The sequence below is a fragment of the Opisthorchis viverrini genome, assembly GCF_000715545.1.
Source record: "Opisthorchis viverrini unplaced genomic scaffold opera_v5_34, whole genome shotgun sequence".
Lineage (NCBI taxonomy): Eukaryota > Metazoa > Platyhelminthes > Trematoda > Opisthorchiida > Opisthorchiidae > Opisthorchis > Opisthorchis viverrini.
The window spans coordinates 2,272,661-2,298,759 of NW_008751690.1; the positions used below are offsets into that span (position 1 = coordinate 2,272,661).

At 39.7% G+C, this 26,099-nt stretch overlaps 1 protein-coding gene across 1 annotated transcript in view; it reads left to right on the forward strand.

The window, feature by feature from the left end:
- T265_02700 (hypothetical protein) overlaps positions 1-26,099 on the forward strand; it is a gene marked incomplete at both ends in the record, with an annotated part of 72,934 nt that overhangs the window by 22,155 nt on the left and 24,680 nt on the right. Inside the window, 2 exons of the mRNA XM_009167002.1 lie at positions 7,182-7,280; positions 17,514-17,580. Coding sequence (XP_009165266.1) covers positions 7,182-7,280; positions 17,514-17,580 — 166 coding nt within the window. The remainder of the gene's footprint in view (positions 1-7,181; positions 7,281-17,513; positions 17,581-26,099) is intronic.

Consider the following 26,099-nt stretch of genomic DNA (forward strand, 5'->3'; position numbering starts at 1 on the left):
TATATATATATATAATGCGCCTAACTGTTCGCATTAGCCTCGTGTGACGTAAGTTGAAAAAGTGAAACGCCTAACATATTATTCGTGCTATACACACCATTTTACCGATTCGCCAAATTTAATCCGATAAAATCTTGACATCTGAAAACGATAAATTTTAAAGCGGTTGAACATTGACTTCATAAATTTTTGTGATTTATGAGCTGTTAACCTGGAGTTGACAGTTCATTCACATTCTAACTGAAGAATTTGCATTTCCCTAATTCATCCGTTACCTAACGAATTGGACTATGAAACATCAACAAACAACAAAAGTTCCTGTTTTGCGGACTAAGCGTTTGAAACACGCATTGAAAAGCTGTTCGCGGATCAAAGAAAACTTGTCAGCTAAGAGTTTGATCAGGATGTCACGACAATTTTACGTGGATCCTCCTTATGGTTACAGGAGCAAGAAATCACAAGTTTTCAAACGAGCGATGGTATATGGAAGCCGACAACAAACGTGGCGATATAGTGCCGTAGCTAACAAGAGCAGGATAACTCGCAAATTTAGAGACTAAAGGTTAAGAGTTGAGTTGAGATACTGGATCCATAAACGGAGGCCAAATTTAGTCGGCATCAAACAGATTTCATGATTGTGATATGTGAAAAGTTACATCCAGAGTGGTCAGTAGCAACCCGGTTAAGGTTACAAAGCTGAGGTAACAATGCAGCTTTCGTAGGAATTTCCTGGCATTATTTTATTTTACGCCAAGAAAGCACGAAACTCACACAATAGCCTTTTAAAATTTGTTCGGTCGTAGGTGAAATTTACGTGATATTCATAGAGTAAGCTAATAAGTGACTTTAACGCACCACAAAAGTGAACATATTTCTATGTACTGAATCTGTAGGGAAGTAGCATCTCTCTTCCAACAGATTTGCCTACTTCCAACCTGTTTTAAGTAGCGTATCCGGTAGCCAGCAGAAGTAAGCAAACGAATAAACCTCTTGACTTTACAAGAGATGCCTGATGTTATTATCTCATTTGAGTACAGTTGAGCTTGTCTTGAGGCCACTTCAAATTTCTTGCAGCAATTCTTAAAAAACTGTTTAGGAACGTGAACAAAATTTTTCTATCACCACATTACCAGACAAAAAATTTTGTACCCTTTGCTGGGAATTCCACATTGCTAAAAATCCTGGAATATCACTTTTTAAAAAACCTGAATAGGCAATCAAAAATAGGCACAAAAGGCAAGGCAAAACCAGCTCACGTTTATTTTGCAAGAATTCAATGTGAAAAATAGGGATCCATCACATGGGTTATAGATGGATAGAAGTCGTAAATGAAATGGTTTGTAAGCAAGCTTTTAAGGGACAAGTGGTGTTAATAAATAAGCATTTTCCCTAAAGCGTTCTAAAATTCAAGGGAAATTTTCTGCTTACAAACAACGGCTAGATAGCGCTTCTTCCGTTTTGTACCCCAGGATGCAACAGTACGGCCTGATGCATTCCGATAATTACGGCGTACCGTTTGTCAATTGAATTTCAAACAGTGTGTGGTGGAAGTGGCTTTTAGAATGACGCACATTAGGATGAGCGGTTTTTGCTTTGTTCCGGATAATGACGCAATATCGTCTATCAGAATGCTGCATTATTGACACGGGTTTACTTTGACCACCATGTACAGGACGCAACTCAAGATAAGTCGACATATATGTATCAAAATACTCAAACAAATGTAAAATTGTGCAGTGTGCAAGAAAGGTGGTTAAAAACAAACTTGTACGTCCAGACATTCCTGTACAATAAAGATGACGAAAGCTCCGGGCAGTCAACAACCGGTTCTTTCCTTATTATGGCTCATTGGGCAAGTTTAGTTATCAATTACTCACCAAATCCACTTCCTCCTTAAACACAAAAATATATGTACGTTTGGAATAAAAGCAATTTTAAAGTTGGGACTGTCGTAAGCTGCAGGTGAACGTAACGCTGTACTCAGAAACGATAAATTTAGCTGGGTTTCAGGTGAGAATCCCGCAAAACTAAATTGACTTTTTATTTCACTAAAACTGCGTTTCTTAGCATTTTCGAACATTTTAAAGTGCGTTGGTCATAGCTAGTACGTATTCGCTGTTCTGAATAAAGCAAATCAAGATCTTTTGGTACTTCCCGAAGATCACATCTCTCCATATAGTACCATTTTAAGCCACTGGCTGTTTGCCAGCGTCCGAACAAGATTCGTCATGTAACGTGTTGTTCACCGGTACATTTTTACTTGATGCGTCGGAAATTTTTGCTTTCCATAAATAACTGCAATGGGAACACGTACATAATTCAATTTTGCCTTCAAGACTCCGATAATGCCAACGTCTTGTTTTTTTCGACATAGACAGTAGACTTAGTGACCAGAAGTTTGTTGATTAAAGCAAAAATAGATGAACCCATTAGTTTGCTGAAGCTATATGTTCTTAGTCTTGGCCGACATTTTTATTGTATGATCTCGCTTGCTTGTATTAATTCCTAATGGTTTTGTCAGGGTTTTTTCCAGGGTGAATGGAGACAAGCGTGTCAACAGAATACATGACTCAATATCAGTTGTCTCAGTTCCCAAAGACGGCAAACTACATTCGTTCAAATTGGATTACATCCGAAAAAAACGTTTCTCATGGAAGAATAAAAATTGTGGGAATTTACCAAGGCTTAGTGCTTCACGGAAAAATCAACCAATAAACACATCGTTATTGGCCCATTCCCAATGAATAAAATAATCTTACACCTGATCGATTCTGAACAACTTACCAAGTCAAAAACAACAATATGATAAAAAACGGACTGGCAATCAAAAACTCCTAAAACTAGACCTCTACCTAATCCGTCAAACGGTGGAACTAGCCTGGTTAAATTTTAAAACCTGAACTTTTTCCATTTGACTGCCACTTTTCGAAATAAAGTGTATCAGTTCTGACAGATTTAAATCTATGTAAACTCCTTTTTAACCGGCAAATATTTACAAGTTAACGAACTCTTAACTGACACCTTTGAAGTTGGTTGGATTCTTCTCGCTCACTGTATAATTAGTCGTATCATGTGATCACAGGGCGCAAACTGGGGAGTGCTCATGGGTTACCTTTCGAGGGATTTTGATCAAACTGTCATGCGTTTTCAACTAATTATCTCGTGGCTACCGTAAAACTTTTTAAGATTGCTAAAATCAATTTCCAACATGTAATCGATTGTATTTCACGCATCTTTTGGGTTAACGTGTATTTCTTGTAGATAAGTGCCGTTAAAATTAACTTGGAAAAGTTTGGAAGTGTTGTATCTGTTTATCAACTGCGTGCACCGTCACACAAATTTCATCCTGGTACAGTGATAGTTTATCACTTGGCGAGCCCACTTCAAACAACAGTAACAAATTTACACTGGAAGCACAGTGGTGACAGGTTGGGAAAAGCACACTGAAATTTGCGAAAACAAGTTGTTTAAACCCGTTCGAGATTCCTATCCGTAAAAAAGGCTACAGTTTGAAAACAAAAGTTGATTCTCAGTGAAGATGCATCAGTTGCACAATGCTTCTCATAGAGTGCTTTCATTCACTTGACGAAACCTGCATAGAAAACTTCAAAATCTGCCCCACTAGCATCAACTCAAATGTCTATAAAAATATAGGCAACAAATTTGCATTTCTGTTTTTGTCAGAATCAAATAAGTTTTAGGTATTTAGTCCGTATTTTTCAGAGTACACGCTACGGCAGTCTAACCGAACAGTCGTCTCCACATAATGTTCTTCAAATCCCAAGCATCCGTACCAACATCATGTGTTACAGAAAGGGAGTAACGAAACAGAATTTCCATCTATTGAGCCGTTGCATCAACGCTTTCATAAAAGCCTAGTTGTGTTAGAGTTGAAATGGGAAAACGAAAGAACATAAAGTTTGTCTTCCACATGACGCTCACGATTCTAGAACACAGGGAAACTGGACAAATTCCGCCGAGACAAACTCACTATTTGAGCTTGCCCCAGGATTTTCTTTTGCGTAGCAGTCCAACTCTCCGGTCATTTGTCGAAAAAAGGCTACATAAACGGGACTTTTTTGGAAGTGGCTAGGCTTCCATACAGGATATGTGTCACCTGACCAACGCTGTTAGGAGAGCGTCTAGTTATATGCAATTTGGAATACAATTCCAATTCCACTAAATGCTCATCATTAAATTAGAGAATAAGATGTCTGTCCACAACTCATTCACGTTTATCCAGTCTTTAGAAAGCCGGTATCCCATAGGCGATGCCGAACGTAGAAGTGATAGTTTTAGAAACTGTTGTGCAGATGCCAACTGTCATGAGAAATTTCATGTAAAAGTGTGGAATCAACCATCACCGACCACGCCCTTGGTCAACTTGGTCCATGCTCTGCTCTAAATGGCAGTGGAATTTACTGAGCAATCTCACCGTCCAGGTACATAGCAATTCTAGTGCTTCCCCTGAAGTCCAAGTTACCTACTACTTTAGCCTGATTAGAACATTAGAATCAAACAAAAATCAAACAAAATGTAGGTCTTTTTAAATCCGTAAAACAGGTTTCCGAAAAACCCTAGCAATCCCAACCTACGCAGCAATCTACTAAGTGGTTTTTAAAATTCGGTATGATGTATGCAACTTTTGTTTCAAATGTGATTGTATCGTACTTTGAATAAGATAAGTTGTGCATTGATTTTCGTTTCATTCACCCCCCCTATGTATACAAATGTATGCAATATGTGATGTCTAACGATCAGCCTAGTTATTTCTAAGGTGCCACTGCTCAATCGATCTCGCCCAGAATATGCTGTTTAGTCAATGTTTTTTTTTATTTTTGGCGTTCGAAAACAAGAACACACAAAAAATTTAGTTTAGGTGCAACGCGTGCACTGTACTCACTTGGCTTCTCACCTAAGTTTCTGAACTAACCCCTTCACAAACAAATTGGTCCACGAAAAAGCTGACAAATTTTATGTTTCGAAGGGTGGTATCAGAAGGATGTGAGGCAAAATAGCAGAACGTTGAACAGAAAATAATGCGCCGGCCAAACATGATTAAGGCAAAACGCAAAAAGTTGCAGAATGATCCCGAAGGAGCACGTAATACTGAATTACACCAAAACTATGGTTGGTACGAATATCTCTATCATGAAGCCACACCAAGTAGAACTGTGCAGCAGATGACACCACACTGTACGTAAAAGGTGCTCAGTCAGATAACGAATATTCACGACTTCGGGTAAAGGGAGTGCCGTTTCTTGAAGTAAACTATCAATCTTATTTTCTACCTGAACATCAAATTGCAGGTATTGACAGGATAATCATTCTCACATTAAGCTGAATGTGAATCAAAGCGCCACACCAAACCTCCTCTTCGGTGCCTCGCAGGAATATTGATTTTTATGCTGGATTCCGGATAATCACAGAAAGTTTGTACTGCACATGTACGATGAAAGGTTCTTAGAGAACCTTCTGACGCCGGCTGCCTGGGGTTTAGTCGAAAAGAATACTAAAATGGACAGGAAATACTGTGAACTACTGTGATTCAACCAGACCTCATTTTGGCCCAGCATGATTATTCTGGTTAGACTGTAACAGAAGGTGAGTGCTTGGGCTTGAGTTTCGCCCTTCTTAGGAACCATCTACAAAAATCACTATAGCTGACAAGTTGAATGTGCCACTTTTAGCTTATCAGCGAATAATAGGAGATTCGTAATAGAAGCGAATTTAGAACACATAATCAGGTGAAATAATGGGCTTGCTAACCGTTTAGACCACAACCAGTCTTGAAATGAACAAGCGAAGTAAAGCAAAGACGTGCAAGCGAAAACAAGGTTTCGAAATCGTGAAAATGGTTAGATTAAGCGATGACTCACATCATTTGTGTTGTACAAGTGCATCATACAGACCACTCTACCTGGGCGCTTTTGAGCAAGTTAATGGCTTTAAACAGTGGATGAATGATTTTAATTTCTGGGTACTGTGGACTTGGTGGGATCCAGACAACCTGTTAATGACTGAATACGACTGAATACGAATACGACTCATTGTCACCTACCTGAGTGAGTGCTAATTTGACGCTCGTTTATTTCGATGCAACTCACAAGCTGACTGGACAATAATTGTCTACTCGTTGTGATGAACAATGGTTTGAACTCAATAGTGCTCAGAAGCTATATGCTGAAAGTTTCATCGTTACATTACGTCTGAAGCAAGCCTCAATGAATTAGGACCTTCAAAGACTGCAAGCAACTTATTCAGTTGCTTTCTGAGGGATCAACATGAATGAGAAATAATGTCAGTAAGTCATAGATCGGAGTAAACAGTTTTTAAAAGGCATTTTACGCTTTTTCCATAAAGGTAACTACTCACATGGTTGCTGAAAACTCTTCGGCAGCGCACGATCGGTTTCGCCCTTTTTGAGGCTCATAAGGTAGGTACAGTCCCCGAGTTTCCGTCAACCTTATGTTCTACTTAAACCAAAATTACACGGTTTTCGAGAAGAGCTTTCAGCAACCTTGTGAGTAGTTTCCTTTATGAAAATATACTGCGATAACTCGAATATCGTGCCAACTAACTCATTAGACGGCCTGTGTGCAGCACATTCATTTGTAGAACATCGTAAACGAGAAATTCAGTTGAGTCTCTCGTGAAACGTCTTTTACGCTTGTTTATTTTCTAACGATTAGCAGTCACTTTTTCGGGGCAAAGGTTGATTTAGAATGGTCGAAACCCAATCATTTTATTCAAAAACATATTATTCTTCGTTTCATCACCTATGATTACAGAATCAACGTTCTCGCTTTGAAAAGTATCTCTCACCCTTAAGTTAGTTTCCTATACCAATGAGGAAATTCCGTTGGATCGAAAAGGGATTTAAGTGGTATCAACCGTCGTCAGGGCATTTTCCGGTACAGATATACTTTGAACACTTCTCGTTCAGTTTTGAAAATGAACTGCTGATAGCTAGCTGAGGTAGTTTATTCAAATGGCTTTTGCAATGTGTGAAATAGTCAGCACTAAGTGATATCTGCAGGCAATGTATATATATGCATATATGTGTTACAGCATGTAATCACTAGAAGACATTCGTTCCTCCTCGTCCGATATTTGAACACCATCTTTGACATCGGTCACACGTGTTTCATTAGCTTCCTCATTAATTCTTTTTGTTTTAGCTGCAAGGTTTGTACATCTTTCTGAAGTTTGGCATACGTGGAATAAAGGGTGAAACCAAGTACATGATACATGAGCTTGGATACAGCGACTCCATTCGTGTTCGTAGTTCATAACAAAACAGTAGTTTATAAGTGTGACCTCCCGAGGTGCGATTTGGTCAGATGAATCAGATAAATCAAGCTCTTGTTTTAGTCAGATTTGGAAGTCACTGCTTGTGAAGCTGGTGAGGAATCCCAGTGTACGCATAGAGGTTCATGAAAATCGAGATTTTCTCTCAAACCCCCATCTAGATACACCAAAGTTAACTGGATTATCTGGAGATCTGCAAAAGCGTTTCCTCCGCTTGTTGCTCCCTTCAGGTCTTGATGGGTAGTCAAATGTCTTACAAGCAATCTTTGGAATGACTCCTAGGATAGGACGCCCAAATTTTTTAGGAAACTATTCGTTGGGTGTCGGCCGTTGTGAAAACTACCCACAAAATCTCATCGGTCGTCCTACTGCTGGCTATTTTATTGTTAGGAAACACCAAATGAATGAGATAGTGTGCTTGCATGTGCGTACTAGGATATGCTCCAAAGAGAGCAGATGACGGGGTCCCAAGACGTACAGCTCCAAATGAGCATTGTTGGAAGAAGAGAGTGCACAGAACATCAGATGACGAAGTATCTAAATTCGATACAGTAAGTTGTGTCTGTATGATTACAGCGATCCTGTTTGCGAATGAACCAGTGTAATAACACCACTTTTGATCCATTTTGTATGGTTAGTCACTTGCCCTTTGTGTTATCAGTAGTTTTGTTCACCAGTCACATAAGGTCTGAATCAGCTGTTGTCGCACGCAGTCCATCTGCAATAAATTTAGTGGAATACGGACCTGAGGCAGCTTTGTTTGGCGAGCACAAAAATGTATCCGTTCCTCAATCTTCTGTTTAAAGAAAACGAAACGTTACGTAATTTATCTTGATAATAATAGGCGTCTTGATTTTGTGATCGAATTTAGCGCTTTCAATTGTTTTTCGTTCTCTATTTTTTGGGCTGAAAGTCAATTTCAGTGATTGATGTTACTGAGCACATCAAAATTTACCACTTGACAGTCTTCCGTGGAATAGTGGAGTGGTGAGAGTGGATGGTGATCTTTTTGGTTGAAGTGTTCTAATCTATGGACTGCGCCGCGTTTTGTTTGGTTGGATAGCTTGAGCAGTTTACAAGCGAATTTGAAGATAAAATTATTGGAAGCCACATTACAATTACTTTGAATTCACCCCACAGTGTGTATGATAGTATTTGGACTGAAGAACCCAGTCCAGGAAGGCTATGATAAGAAACCAGCGGCTATACATAATATTGCCACCACCGTAATCTGATTTTTCACATTCGAAATGCCACTTTCACAAAAGTCTTTTGTTAATTTTTGAGTATAAAGAGAATATCTCCTATTTTCTTGGTTAAATCTAATCCCTAGAATAAAGTAAGAACCTTGTTTTACAATTTGTAAGTACATATATGACAGGTTGGCCTCCCTTCCAGGATTGCCCTTCGCAACGAACTGTGACAAAAGTAATTGAGCGCAGCAGCTTCATAACGCAAAAAATTTGTACTCAATTTTGCTGGAAACTAGGTATGAATCTGAGCAGGTCCGACCGGTGAAGAGTAATTGGATCACGTCATCTCTGAAGACATCAGAATGTCAAACTGATCATCCACAGATAACAATACAAATGGTAAAAGCAAACGGTTAGAGATCACACTGTATAAAAAGTATGATCCAATAACAAGAATCATTCGTTAGAGTTTACAGAGAAAAATACGATAAACTGTTTGGTCTGTAGGGTGGTGGTTACAGAAAGTTTTTTCTAATATCATTTCTAATGACACTCTCGGGAGTATTCGAAGGCGGATGTTGTGAGAATGGATATATAAAATATGCGCAAAATGCAATGGAATGGATATCGTGGAACGAATCATGGTGTGTCACCATACAGTGGGGTAGAATGGATGGTGCGGCAACCCAGACACGTAGGGTGGGCTGTGATGCCAACTTAGATGACAGTAAAACAGTCTAGCATCCATGCGCATATATCCATTTGTTTTGGAATTCGGTCTTCTCAAGGACGATTGCAATGATTTCTTTTATTTTCGAGATCGAATTTAAAACATTACTGTTGTATTTGTCTTGTTTAGTAAATTATATTTACATGAAACTCACATTGTTTCCCAAGAACTACTTTATCCAAAAATTCTGCAACTGTTTGATCCACCCGATTTTTCCCTAGGACACGAATATCATGTTGATGTGCAAGTATCCATATATAGCGCAAGTACCCTATGGTATGGGTAGAGTTGAATGGAAGAAATTATGCTATGGTCCCTTCCACATCTTTTGAACAGTTTGGTAGATAATCTCATTTCTAGAGGTGTTTCAGCACTGAAGGATGAGGGTACTCCCCAACCACGAACCAACACCTTGTTTATTCCGTTTGTATATGATCACAATATATGCGAAAACTACTGAGAATCCAAGAGACAGCTTAGGCATTCTTTATCGTCCAAGTGGCCACCAAACCGGAATTTTGGCTCTCGCCGAGGTAGCAGCTGTGTCCATGACATCTCGCCTTGGCTCACAAAAAATATCTGTGAAAACCTTGTTCTCTATCAGCCTCCTCCTCGGGGGCGAATGACAATGGACGAACTTCCTGCTCAGATTATTTGTACACTGATAGCAATCAGATTCCCGACCTAATGACCAAGCAGTACTTGAAACTGCGATCAATAAAGTATACCATCGCTTTTGGAAGACTACGTAAGCGCCTTTGGTGCATCACCAGCTGCGTGTGGACCTTAAACGTGCTGAGTTATCGTACTGTCTACGTCTTTGTACGGACGAGGAGACATGGACATTGTACTGGCGTCATTTTCTACTCCTTTATCCGTTTTGTCTGAAATAACTTCGCAGAATTATGTGCACTATTAAGTTATTCAGAAGGCAAAAGCCTGAGGGATTGAAAGCATCTTAGCACACTTAGCTACACTGGTTAGGCCACTTGGAAGGCATAAAATAGGACTGCATTACAGAACAGACATTATATGGTCGCAGAAACAAAATATTCAGAACTGGACAGTCTAAAAAAACGATTGTGATTTAAGGATATGGCGGAATCTGGTTCTAGACGGACCACTGCATAATAAGGACACGCACGTAGGTTTTGTTCTGATACTCGAGCGAAAGACGTCACAAGTACAGATGCGAGGAGCTATGCAAACCGTGCTTGCATTTATATAGGCAAAATATGGATTGCAAGACACATTTAGTAGGATATGCCACTAACGCATTTGTCGCGCCTAATTGTCCACGATAACCGAAACTGTTCATCTTGAACAGCCCGCTTCCAGGCAAACATTACTCCTTGCTTGGTCCAGAGGATGTAATGTGATGCGTAATATGCAATGATGAATAGCTATCTTTTAGCTACGGTGTGGTGTAAACTTGAACGGGAAGTAGGTTGCCGGGCGCTTAATATAGTAGTGTAGGTAATAAAACAGTTTACTTTATTTGGTTTTGATTAACATAAAACAACACCATCCTTTGGATTCGAGTGGCATCTACCGTAAACATCTCTCGCACAACAAAAGTACAGTTCAGTCTCCACCGAAATTTTAGTCACCTCAGCTGAAGATGAATAAAAATGGTTTGACTTGTAATCAAACTATAACTTTGTTTTCTCACCTATGTGCAAATCAAATGCCATATACAATAAAAATAGCTATATTTTAAAAAACAAAGGACGTTCTTCAAAATAATATTTTCAAATAGGACAAAATTTTATTCAACGGCATAGTCAACACAGTTCCTCTAAGGGTTTATTGTTAGTAGAACATACAGAGCTGGGAAACGTTCTTGACACAAACGTTAATCATAAAATGAGTTAAATTAACTTTTTTCTTGTAGATCCAGCAATCAACAGTCACGAGTACCGAATATTCAAAATTATCTTGGAAATATTTGTGGTGTTTTTGGTGGAAATTCATTTCTTGCCCAAGGATACTGAGTGTTTATTTCAACACTAATTGTCTTTGCTAAAATCCAACGACACTGTTTGTACTGTGTCCCGATTGCTCCGTTTGATCACCAATGTCTGATAGCTGATAAGCCTGTGCTTCTCCGACACCAATCGGAAATAAAACAGGGAGTGACTGATTCGTTCAATATCTAAAAATAGAGTGCTTCAAAAATAAATTTCTTTCAAAACTCGCATGATGGTATTTTGGGTGCATGCAAACTATTGAGGGGTTTTTATTCACGAAACGTAACATAATGCAAATAATTTGTGGCACCTAAGGCAATAAACTCGTTAATCAAACCAAGGTATAAAAACGTGTTTGCCACCCTTGGGTTTCCTTCATGGTTATCCTGAGAATGCAGCTGAAAACATTCCAAAACAAATTAAACCGAAATGGATATCCAAATACGTACAAATATCTTACAAAGAAAGGGGGAGTTCGTTCATCGATGATCTTTAAAAACAACAGTTTAGTCAATCAGGACGTAAAGAAGAACAGGTTTCGGAACATAAATAAATGAGGTGCAATGAAACTGCAAGTAGGCATTTTCATCGAACTAGTTTTCAGTCTAATAACAGACCGCCTAACACTGTGCATCGTCAGAGGACTAAATTAGGAACTACTCAAACATTGCAAGCCGAACAAAATCAAAAGTGCAAATATAAGTATAGGTCTTACAGCCGTGCCAGAAGCAAAGTCAGAACAAATCCAATGTTACCTTAATCCGATCATTTTTCCGAACAGAGACAAACAGCCCTTGGGCCTAACCAGGATCGGAAGAATGCAGACCAGTTGCTATTTGTGTAGCTGTTAAAACGGGGTTTTAAATAAAATATGTGGCATTGAAATTTTACCTTTTGTCTCTTGAAAAAACGATGCCATAAGAGCACAATTAAGCATTTCGCGTTTGATTCAAAATCACTGAGAGAAGAAAACACTGTATTTGGTTTTCTGTACAGTGGCTCAACCAACCTAGGGAAGTCACCAACGGTTATTTACAATGTTTTTCTTAGTCTTACATCAGTGATATACTTTGGATAAAAGGTTGCGCTGAGGAATCGGAGATTATCCAATAAGTCTCCCTATGCTCGTTTCCATAAGATTTATTAAATAAATAAAATTAGCGAAGTTTTTGACAACACTGGAGTTGTTTTTCTTCCTTTCCTACAAAAAGGATATTATGATGAACACTAAACGGGGGATCTAGTCAGGCACCAAATGTACCAAACATAGACGGTGGAGAACGGCTTTATGGTTATTCAGTTCTTGATCATCTCTGGGCAAGCGTCAAGCGGATGGGTTTGAATAGGTCTGATGTGAAATAAAGCGCAGTTAGATACTGTTGCGCCTTAGACTAATTTTCATGATTTACAGTGCGACGGTTTTACCACACCCCCTGGTCGGTCGCGTGGATCGACCTTGATAAAAGTGCCAACTTGCCTGGCGAGAAAACCACGGTGTTTTAGTTTTGCATACGTAAGTGCACTCTTGTTCAGTGGATATTCTCTAGTCACCAAGATGAGAGACAAAATGTTGCACATAGGTTTTCAGCCTCACAAACGACGTCTGTCAGAAGCCGACGAGGGAGAACGCTGTGTGAACCTGTCTGTGCATATTTGAACACGTGAGTATGCGAAAAATCCGCGAACCCCAACCGAGTATTGTTTAAAAGAGTGGTTTGAGCCTGCATTCTATAAATGCCGCAGCCACCCACAACTGGTAGTCTCTTTCATCTGAGACATACAGGTGTGTGCCTCATTTCATAAAGCAAGCTGTGCGGTGGTGGTGGACAAAACTTGTCTCAGTTTGATGGTTTGTGACTATCGTTGGTTGGCTTGGTAGATATTTCCACAGCTCTTTCTCCATGAAACCGACGTGCGCTGTAAAAACACCCGATGTCATTTAGTTCAGGAAGAAAGCGCCAAAATCGTATCGCAAAAATGTGAAAAGGAAGTCCAAGAAACAATGCAGTTTTCACCCGAGACTTAGCAAGTATCGGTATGTTTCACCATCAGGCTTCGTAGCAAATTCAAATGGATGCGATCAAGACTAATGATTGATGACACCAGGTAGAATGGATCATGTGTCGCAGCGGGACAAGCCCAAAGAAAATTGTAAGATGGTTAGCAAAAGTGCATTCAATGAATTAAATCCTGAGAGAACAGATTCGTATTTACCAATGAGTGGAATCGTTTGACTACATCCCCTTGTACATTCAGGCACACTTATAAAGACGTAACACGATGCACACAGCACCAACTGGGGAAAATTTGCGTGAATACATTCCATTGTTGTCGACCGGAGTTTTACTATCCGTGCGTGTTTAAAATTGGCATTCCCATGGCGGCCTGAATCCGGAACAAACGTCCCAATAGCGATCACAGACCTACAAGAATGGTAAATTGTTTTTTCGTGTCCAGGATAAGCGCAAACTCAAAAAGTCTCTCCATTATCAAGCCATAAAGGATAATCCTTTAACACTTTTTCTTCCAATAATTTGTATGCCTTACGTGACATGTTTGGTCTGATTAATTTGCCTACCGTAAAAACGTAGGTTGCCAAATTGAGTGGTGTACTAAATATTTACAGGTGCTTCCAAACAAGCACCCACTTTTCAGGGTGAGCCCTGAGCTATTGAAGGTAATAATATCAATATACTTCGGCAAGACTTCCCCGGGTTTCCGGTGACTGTTTCTCTGTTTCTTGATTGGTATGCTTCAAATCCCGTATTTTCCAACGGATTACCTCGTAAATCTTGGCAAGCTTTTAGATTTTCTTCTGGTGAACATTTTCTAATAATTTTGCATTCCCAAACGTCGAAGCTTTCCTCTTCTTTGGGTTTGATGAAATTGAGGTGTCTTACTGGAAAGCTGACAAGGACTACTGAGCTGTTACTCTTTTGTTGTTCACTTTGCATTTGCTAAATTTTTCGAGCCGCAACATTTAACAACCACAAACCCACCGCTACGCACAACTACGCACTGATAATGTCACCGCGATTGGTGATGAAACGTTTGCAACCAAATTGCCCAGCTCAGCGAACAAGCCAACGACCATCTACGCTACCTGAGCTACCGACATTCTCCTCTATTTAAAGTCTATTTGACGGGGGAAATGAAGGCTGTAAAATGAACAATTATCGGCGGCTCTATTATATGTCACTGCAAAAATACGGCCAATACGATGTTCTGGCAGCATGGGTCTTCTATTCTCTAAATTTGTAATTGTCAAAAGACTAACATTTTTGAATAAATTAATAAGCCCAGAATTTAATGTCCTTTATTCCATAATAATGGCGTCATCATCAAAGTAGATATGCTTTAGTCCGGAAATCTGACAATGTGACAATAACGTCCCTGCCGCAGGCCATACGGTGAAACAAATCCAAAAAATAAGGAATACCTGGCCCCAAAAATAAAATTTTATAACATCCAGAACGTTTGCTGAATTGTTGCAACCGCAAGCACATTCCTCACTTAGCCGGAGTATAATATTCCTCTCAGCGGAGCGTGTTTGGGAAGGTTAAACGTATCAAGCAGTCTCAATAGTTGGTTTACCTGTTTGCCAATAGGGAAGAATATTGAGCCCTTTTTCTGGCCGATGTATACACAGTGGACATGCTTCGCCTTTCAGTCAGTCGATAAGTAAGAATAATGATTGGTCGATTGTTTAGCCATACCCTTTATTGCAGTGTAATGTCTTGTTGTCCTGGAAGGGATTTTGTGTGCAATACCAGTGTAACGGTGGATACTACTGATGGGGGCGTGTGGGTAATATGTTTTATCGTTAATCCGCTTCACGTCTCTTGAAAAGTGAGATCTACTACGGAATTTGTTCAGTCACATTTGCTTGCGTTTGAGCAACATTCAATGGCTATCCAGATAAGTTCAGGAATACGCGTTTAAGGAGGAGATGAATATTCAGATTTTGTAAACAAGATGCATATGCCAATTGGAGTAGATTCAGTCACATTTGCTTGCGTTTGAGCAACATTCAATGGCTATCCAGATAAGTTCAGGAATACGCGTTTAAGGAGGAGATGAATATTCAGATTTTGTAAACAAGATGCATATGCCAATTTGGAGTAGATACAATGGAGCATCCTTCAGAGTCATGAATCAAGGATCCCCCTCTGGACCATTTGAAGAGCTTCTTTTTTAATGCCTCCCTACTTGCCTACCAGAGAATAGCAAACAATAATGAGTAACTCAGAGCAAGACTTCATAACAGAGTCTCCGTTTTAGCGTTTTTCCAACGCGCTAGCATAAGCTATTTCAAAGCTGAATTGTTCCCAGTCATGAACATCGTACTACAAGCAAAACTTGACCGATGTGATGACTGACAGCTTGTAATGCGAGCAGTATAGCCTTTGCAATAGTATCTTTACAAGCGCGGTACGTTTTTGAGCACACTTTTCTTATAAAAAACCTGTTAAAGTGTTTTATTGGCAAACTAGTTCCGAAGTTTTTTCTCATGGCTGACTTAGGATCATCAGCAACAAGGGAGTCCTGTATATACAGTGGCTGAGAGATATAGTCCGTCATCAATCTGTAAAAATTTCCGCACCAGAAACATGTTTTAAATTGTGTGCTCAATGAAAGTTATTACTTGATACATACTGGAACTTTTGAAAATCTCGAACAAAAAACCTATGAAGGCTACAACAATCTAAGCAGAGCATGACAGGTGGCAGTGTATCTCCCAATATCGACAGTTTGTTAATTGATTCATCTCTAGGGTATTTCGTACACACAGAGTCACTACATTACAGGCCACTTTGTACTTCTTGGTATATTTGTGTAAGACGGTGTGCAAAACAAGCGCACTGTTTTGGCTAATGTAGCACAATGAATTTACTACAAGATTGGGGAGTAAAATAATAAGCAAATGTCTAACGTCATTACATTTGAGGGAGAATAGGATAATCACGTGTGGTGCCCATAAGCTCATTTCCCGCTACGAATACAACCCTGATGCATACAATGTTATCACTGATACTCGGAAAGACTTAAGCTCACACCAGCTTGTATTCTCGCAATTGATTAGTGCGTGCTACTGCCGGTGGTGAACAAATCCCTAGACACACTCAATTACTGTTTTTTTAGAAACTTCAAGATGGTTATTCCCACCGATAGGTGATGTGCATGGGCAGAGAGACAAACTGATTTTGAAAATATCAAAGAACTGTTTGTTGTCCACAAATCTTTCCTCAACTGTTTCTCAGATAGTCGGAAAGAATTTTTCCTATTTCTTCTACATGGAACAGACCCAATTCAGTTTTATGCAAACACTACCTTACCATTCAAAACGTCTATAGTGTTCCCAGCTAGCAAAGTGGAATATGGTAACCGGTAACCCGGAAATTCCGCTGACCTTGTTCATATTTCAAACGTAATATTCGCACAATAAATGGTAAGAGTTTTAGACAGGTGCCATTGAGCATTTCAGGTGATCCAATGCTCCAAAATCTATTATCCCAGCTTAAAGCGTTTCAGGATGGAGTGTTCCAGAACTTTGTTTTAAAAAGGGACATTTCGCTCCACGATGTAGTGCTCAGTGGATAGAGTCCAAGGTGCATAGTTTTTGTGCTAGATTACTCTGGGATCTTACAGCACGAAACCTGAATCACTTTCGTGAACTGTGTGCCGGATTACCAATGATTTGTCCAACATTTGACACAAAATTATATGGCCATATTTGGCTTCGATATCCACCACGCCATTGCTGTACGAGGTAAACCACATGCTGTTTACCATTGATGAGAATGTTGGGAGCCTAAGTTGTGTAGATGAATGTTACTCTTTTTACAAATTTGGACGATTTAATTAAAGACAGCTCGTCATCTCTTAGAGTGACATCATGATGGTTTGAATGATATGCAGTACATTATCATGCAGACCTATGTGGGCTACGGCGCCACCGAACTGTCCAGCTTAGCTCAGCGAAGAGATAAAAATCAGCAACCTTATTCTTACCCTAAATATTGCAAACACCACGGGAGCAATGTACATTTTACCGATAAAACACGAAACTGAAATTTTCCAACTCACTCAGCAGTCTTAACAGTACATTACATCCCTTATGTATATACTAAAGCCACCTGTCCAATCTTTCAAACAACAAAGCGATTCAACACAGCCAACCCATTCAGCCAATCGCCTTACTAAAGGATTATGGAGTTGTGATGTCAACTAACCAAAGAGAATAAATTTGTAATGCTCCGCCAATTGTAGCAAGCATAACATCTTCATATAATTTCTTTCTTTTCCCAGGCAATAATTCGTGGACAATCCGACGATCCTTGCAAAATTAACACGACTTTCTTTGGTTCCAACACTAGTCTGTAGGTTGAATTGAACAGGTATAGTCGGCATGTGGAAGTAGCTCATGTAATCTGAGGTAATTACGTGAATTAGTGAGGCATTCTACGTTAAATAAAGTCATTTTTGTTTGGTACTGCAGAGACCCATTTTGGCGCATACACAAGCGTTTTGATCGCACCTGTTTCCTTCGAGCAGTTTTGCTGTTGTCTCATCCATAGTGCATTGAGAACTGTGAATTGAGGTTTTTTCTCCTATTCAACTTTATTAAATAATGTTATCTATAACAATAACAAAAAAACAATGTTCACCGGTAGGTTTACGACAAGAGTAAACATGGTGAGTAAATATGGGAGTTGTTTTGCAAGTTATTTGCTGGCACAATATTTGTTTATTGTTTATTTCAGTGCAAGATCAGAGAAGGTAACTTTCCAGTATCAGCGACAAAGTGCTCGTCAATACCACAGAAAGGGAAACATTTTGAACACTTGTTTATGTTAGGATTTCGTAACAGCAAAAATTTGTTACAAAGACCACAATTTTTTGCGGTTACTCCATCGACTTCACCTCTACAACAGCAGTCTATCACCACCACCTGCTCAGGTCTTTCCTCACCATTCCGTTGATGTTTTTTGCTGATTGACTGTATCTTCTAAAACTGGATCCCTACGTAACTTAAACAGCATTCTGTTCGCTTATTTGCACTTTTGCCTTACGTTTCTATGCATTTAAAGCTACTACATTCAACAAAGAAGGGTAAACAAGCGCACAGGATTAGCTCTTCAGAATTTGTTCTCAAGTTTCTAGATGCACCGGTTGGATGTGCTTGTCTTCCTGATTGTTTTTCTTTCGAAAGGGATTTTGCTTTTACATAATGTCGGCTGGACAAACTCGTCTTGCATTAACTCACTATAGGTCTTCGAAAAGGTTGCAGTCCAGAATACACTTCAAACAATTTAATCATGAATTTCATAATAAAAAGTTTCACAGAGGAATATCGGCCTATTTGAAAACTACCGACTGTTTATCAAGCCTTCTAAAACGATACCTGCATTTTCGTTTGCTAGGTTGTGAGGAAGAAAAGTTGGGATACTGTGAATCCATCATCTTCTATGAGTAATTAGACTAAGGCAGCTGTTCACCGTCGTTTACTTTCGAAAATGATGTTCATCTCTCTCTGAAACCACTGAACAGAGCCAAGTTGCCTGAACTGTCCAAAGTGGAATTTTCTGATCGCCGGGTATCACTATTCCCATTAGTTTTTTTCATTTGATGGGACTACCTCTGGTTTGTTCTTGTATTCATAAACTTAATCTCCATTTGCCTCGTTTATTTTTAGGGACAGAAGCAGGGATTGATCAAAGGATATACCAAGCTAATGACCAAATTCTGACAGTGGTACAACCTCAAATTATTGGACACGGTCCAAGGAACTGGGTTTTCGCAGCTTCGTACATCACTGACGATACCTAAAACAAGTATCATTCCTAATCAGTCGGTCACATTCTTTCCGTTTTTTTTTACTCTTTCCGTTTTTTTACTGTTGTTTATGTCTTTGCAGTCCATATTTGCTCTTGCTCAGGCTGTATATAGCTTTCTATCTAACATTTCACTCTCATTTGGTTCAAGCGGGCTGCCAATTAGCATATTCAGAGAAGACATCCATCTAATGAACCTCACTTCCTGCCGCTAAAACGACAGGCTTATCTTAATAATTGGATGAAAACCGGCCAACACTTATCATTCTAAGGGGATCTACTACATTCACCAGCCTTCATTAAATTGTTTCAGTCATGACAACGTTTGGTACGATCATATCACGTAGATCGTGGTCCCATGGGGTTTGGCCACGTTGATCTCAGTAACTAATTAACGTGTAGTTGGTACTGTATAGGTGCACTCCAAGTATGAAAACTTCAAACTAGCTTGCGTGCAACAATACCAACAGTATGCCATTAGTGCGATTTTAAGATCAGTCCGTGATGGATTTGATTGAAGCGCTCTTTGAGATTGCAATGATCTGCATTCCCATTTGAAAGCCACTTTGTCTTTTGCTTTGTAGCAAACTAAGATAAACTTATGACATAAAAATAGTTATACCTCGCCTCGCTTTTCAGGATGCTACCGGTCCCAAACAACCATTTGATTACAAGATAGTTAGTCACTGATCGCAGTTAGCACAAGCACTGCACAATCTAGACGTTGAAATACACTGATGCAGCAGCTCCACAATAAGCAGATAAGATCGGATCAAATACTGAAGGATGCGAGCTAACCATCCGAGATAAAGCGTGGCTCTGTCAATTCGCACGGACTGACATCATTCGAAGGGCTAGAGAACATCAAACAAATCTCGAGATTGAAGAATATTGGTTCCGTATCCCGTTTTAACCCACTAAATTCAGCTGACTAATCAGAATCAAACGGTACCGTGATGTGTTGCTAACCAGAAGTTTTCTCGGGCGAGGCTCTCTGGCTCTCTGTGATACTCGCAGTGTACACATTTTCCCAAAAATAACGAGTAAACAGCCTAACACTTCCTCCTCAAAATCTGGGTTACGCTGACTCAAGTAAACGGACATATATTTGAATAAAATGAATATAGTGCACTACTTTTTTCCGCTCCATCTGCGCAAAGGAAAGTATGGTGGATTTCAGCCAAACTGAAAATTACGCTTTCCAAAGACCTGGCTAAAGAGGCCTCAGTTAAATCCACATTGCATTCACTGCATTCGGTTTGTGAGCTGTCACACAGTGAAAAGGATTAAAAGCACCTTCCTAAAAAAAGCTCCCTCTTACATCAGACACTGTGCTCGGTCCGACCGCTCAAACGTCCCATTGACGGTAGCTCGGGATTCGTTTTAAGAAATACTATCATAATTGGCTTTAACCCACGTTGTCAAAACTCACATAATTTTACCCCAAGCACCCAGACAGTGGGAAATAATAGATTTATTTATCCTTTAGAATTTCGGGTAACAGTATTTGCTGAATTGTATTCATGCTGTTTTTGAATGACCCTTTGAAACTGCACCCGTTTAGGAGATTTCAGCTAGTTTCTACATCAAACATTCAACTCCGACCCAAATGGTATCAACCCCTTTTCGCCAGTGTATTTTCGGACAGATGGTCAACACATGGTTCTTGGTTGTACTTATCTTGCTGTTGGACGAAAAACACACATATGACGGTGCTGCCCCACCACCTGGGAAACTAAATTACTTTGCGCATGTGTCATACTTCTGGCTAATCCGCTGGACCACTCTACCGAAGTGAAACATTACGTCCGGTTTCGACATCTGACATGGATAAATTAGCTCCACTTGCCACTTTAGGAATGTTTCAAACAGAATCGTTAATATTATTTCCGAGGAATAGTAAACATTGTTTGGGCGAATGAATTTGAGACTGACTTTGCCCACTGAACTGGACATTTTCCGCACAAAACAATATTTCGGTGACCACTCCTGAACTCTCTGACTGTTTGATGGACAACAAACAGTATACCAGACGGTTGGTAACACAAAGAACGAAGCATCGGTGGAATTATTCGTCCCATCGCACAAACAGTTCAAGAAACAGCAGAGAAAAAAGAATGCTCGAAGTAAGCTGACTCATAACCTCAACTATCTCAAGGAAGAAAGGTGGTAGAACCAAGGTGTGTAGATCAGCCTAAAGACATCACTGTAAATTTTACAAGTGTTTACTATCAAATCGGCTAAAATGCTCCAAGATGATGGCAGAAAACTAAAACATAAGACGTTGCATGTAGAAGCATTGGGCAAATGACGCAAGCAGTTAAGCTGACCAGTAAGCATTTACTAAATTACAACTGATAGACTGCTTGAATGATACCTGCAACTGCCTTTGGACCGTACTAGACAGAGCATGCGAACGTGCGGAGTGTCAATTCAGCTGAAGACTTCTTTGCAGTAGACCTGTATAAGTACTTTGCAGAATGCATTCTGTCGACCGCTCACATAATCTGGTACAATGATAGGGTTCCATCAGGGTTCAAAAATGCTTTTGTTGTGCCATTGTAATAAGAAAATGAAAGTACGACTTCACCGGACAACTTCCGGGCCACTAGTCTTCTTATTTTTGAACAGGATTCTTTCCCAAAAATCTTCAGTCTCAATAAAACACACATGACATTGGAAGGGTGGACCTAAAATGAAGTCGTAATACTCGAGTATTCAAATGAATGGTTTTTGGGGATTACTGACATAACACCTAATAGTGGGGCCTGGGACATAACTGTCATGCGTGAATAGTTTTCAGCGATGAGGTATCATAAGACCTGTAAAATTCTTAATACAACCACAAGCATGTGGGTACCCAGTATTTTGCCTTGGAATCACTATTATGGCTTTCTATCGTAGGCACAACAGTTAACCTGCAAATTCGAACAGGTGTGCTGGAGTGAGTAATGGAAAGACTGGAATTTGCATAGCTAGATAATTTTATCGAAACACTCCAAAATGGTGACCAAAATTGATCGTTTTATCCCAAAAACTGTCATCCTTGATGTTCACAACTATGTGACTGAAAGGAACTGGCATATCGCAGCGTCCAACTTGGCCCAATAATAGTATAATGTAAGCTTTTCTTCTGTTAATGGTCGAAACCGAACGGTTGTCTTTCATAGGAACGGCATTGACATCTCCCGTACAATCGTGAATTACCGCCAAGTTAATCGTTACCAGTTTTATGGGCGACTTCCGGTGTAGAACACAGTCTGAACCTGGAGACTTGACATCGCTTGTTGCTGTAGCTGTCTGACGTACGGCACCAACTCGTACATCAAAAGCATCTGGGCACAATGTGAAATGGATAACCCCCCGTTCTGACTTGGACTGTTTCAACATAGCGACCGGCCGTAAAAACTCGGGAATATTTGCAACATTCTTGTTGGTTTATTTTTTTGCTAGATTACTGTGCATTGTTACATAAGTATTCCGCACGCTCCAGTTTGTCGGTTCAACGACTGTCAACTAAAGACGATTCGGGAACATTTTCCGTACTTGACTGTGGAGATTAGAGCAGTAGTTTTGATATAAACAAAAAACGACAAGTGGAGAAATCAGAACCAGATAACTGACCGCCGAGTGCAGAGACTTCAGCTCTTATGGGGAAAAAGTTTGCGCAAGGTTTTGATAAATGATGTACAAAAAGGGGATTTATGCTATGATTCGAAATATCAAGCTTCAGTTTTAGTTTGAGAGAGAGATATGAGATGTCTTCATAAAACAGAGGAATCAAAATATCCGGATAGAAAACCACGGATAATTGAGCGGCAACAACGAAATTCTCCGCACTGGGTGATATTTTATGCGTGTCTGGTTAATCGCGTTTACCGGAGAGGCACTTTACAGACCCAACATACGAAGTCGAATGGCCCACTCAAGCTAACTGTGTTAGTAAAGCAGGAAGCCACTTTACTAGCTAAGCGAATGTATCTAAAAGTCCAAAGCCCCAAAAGGACAGAATTTTTCCAGACCACATTCTGAAATTCACTTCTTAGGGTTATGGATAAAGAACAAACAATTGTGAAGCCTCATACAGTCAAGTTTTCAACTGGCTGTGCAGAATATATCTCAAGGTGTAGGTGTGTCAAATAACAAGAGTCACTAGAGAGGCCAAGGCTTCAGAAACTACGCGGTGAAAATATCTTCAAGTTACGCTTCGGTGTTGATATTCAGAAACCGATGCTAAACCTTCAATATTCCTGACGATAAATAAAAGCCCACATGACGTTGTTGTCGGTGATGAACTTTACCATCGAGTGGATTAACTCTTCTATCGACAGCTATAGCTTGAATACTATGTCTTGCACCCTTTTTTCCCGGAAAGGTTTTGAAAATGGAAGGTTAAGCTTCTAGATAAATGTTTACCTACACGATTTTTCAATAATTTGAAAGTAACTCGGAAAAAAATCTAGTAAACGCTTATTGTGCAACACACATATATTTTGCCTTCTTGTGGTGTAATTTTCACCGAAAACTATCACATTAACCTTGATTTTATCTCAAGCCCATTGTCAGATGCAGTTTTGTTGTGATCTCTCGATGCTTGCACAACTATTGCACTCTTTTGGAGGTTGGAGATGGTCCAGCCAGAAACTAAATCCACTGTTCCGCAGTAATCACCAGAGATAGTCCCTATGAGGTAATCTCTCAAAAATAAACAAGTAGTATCATATTCAAAAGGTGGCCAAAGTATGTTTCGAACAGATTGTGAAATAAGATAGAAACAACCGGAAATGATATAGAGACAGTGGTTAAAAATGCACACCTTCTAGGATCAACTGGTATAAATTTTAGATAATTTTGAAACCGGACTCTCTTTGTTATTTGGGTTACATTTTGGCTCAATACAAATGTCATAAACATTCTACATTGTTTCTGCTTCTCGCTACTAGCGACTTCAATCGGTTTGACCTTCTCTTTTCGAAATCATTGGTGTATCCAGGTCACTGATTATCTGTCTACCATCTCCAAAGTTGGTGGTGAAATCAATAATGACTGGAATGTGTTTGCCATTTAGAAATTTTCGACAAAGAGATTTCGAGTTCTCCGGTTGTTAGGGAAGTACAGTCTCACAGGACAGTTTTTTAGCTCAGGAGGATAACCATTTTGAAAGTGGCGGTGAAAAACAAGTTGATATTCTTCCAAAAAGTGTTATGGGGAGACTAAGGTAATATCACTTAAAATTACTGTCAGCGAACTCATTAGGATTTAGTAAGTGATCAGTACTCGGTACACTGAATAAAACCTTTTCGGCTTATAGATCCGCGCTAATTTCAGGACAAATTTGAGGCTAGTTTACCCAGCACGACCAAAACCCATTAGGGTTTACTGCAAAAGGAATACACTGATCGTGTTTGCCGTTGCGCAACAAAGCGTTGCAAAATTATTTGCACTTTGGCAGCGAGAGCCATTAATCACAGTATGTCACCTAACCTAAAGCGTGATTTCATTTGGCCAGTCGTATCCTGCACTGTCATTTCGGTACCCCGTGTAGGCGCCAGCGGTACTTTGGGCGCACTTTTAGAAACGTGTGTCTATTTATAAACAACTGTTCGGTTTTCACTTTTCGTATGAAAATGACTGGATGTGTTTTTTTTTAGAACGTTCTCCAGCAGAACTAGTTTTGTAACGCATTAAACTTCGATATTTAAATGATAAATATCTGACGGACTTAAACAAGTTGAAACGAATCGCAAAGGAAATATGTCTCCTAAAGCTCAGGGACAAGGTCGGAAGCGAATGTCTAGTCTCTTTGTTGAAGAAAATACAAATACTGTGAAAATGAAAAAGAAATATTATATGGGGTTATTCACTAGTATGTTGATCAGAAACTATCTCACCCGGACGTACAAACCACCCAGCAATACTGCTCTTTATTAGGCACACAAACATAGCTAATACAAACGAAAATTCCATCCTACATATAAAAGAATTACACCACTACAGACCTCTGAAGCAATCAGGCTAACAGTAAGCATAAGTTGCACTCGGATCCTCATTAATGGAAGCAAACGTATGTATCCGTTTTCCCCAAATTCACATCATGCGTAAAACGGAGTAGGACAATCACTGTACCAACAATGAACGCAAAACCCGTGGCTCAAACGATGTTTTGGGTTTTCTGTAGTCCCCGTGTATTTGGCTGGCAAACCCAGCTCTTTGTAATAGCAGGGAAATTGAGACAACGCCTTTGCAACAGAATTTGGCAAGCTTATCAAACTGCATAGTAAAGACAGCGGCTGGATATTTTTACATATTGAGAAGGAAGTGACATGCCACAACGAAACATATCACGTATTGCTGTTACTTCCAATAGGTACGGTAATAACTGGAACTTACACTCTGCAAATGCTAGTCCATATGAAAGTTCTTGAAGATGGAGCTGAAACAGCCACCGATCCCTAGTTGCAAAATTTGAAGCAACACCTAAATGGCATGACTAATGTTCTTAGTATGAAGAAATTAAATTTCAGTGAAGATTTGCATCCTGCAAGTTAAGCCAGACTACTCCGAGAAATAGTGTACAGTAGATTCCTTGTTGGAGGGAATCATTGCGAGTGCGCAGCTCACAAAACTCCAGTAGATTCCGATTGGCACTTTTGAACCAATCGGCTTGAATAAGAGTGACAAATATGCAATATGGTTGACTCACACCTAGACAACACAGAGAAGCACAACAGAACAATACTTGCTTGCTCTTGTTATTGACTGTCAGTCAGGCAATCGTGCCAAACGATTTGACCTTGAAGTACTAGCCGAGAGGTGAAGAGTTCGAATCCTGTGTGGATTTGTATAATGTGATCTAATGATAATTCCTGAAAAGGACTGCACAGCTGTAAAGTGCTCCTCAGCTTTTAACTTAACTTGAATAACAGGACGAAATCTCTAATGAGCGGATTATTGATTTAAATTCAAAGCTTTCAGCTGGCGTCCGAACAGAAGACAAAGGAGGAATGGACGGGGCCTGGTTCGACACTACTCTGCTTATTGCATATATATATATATATAT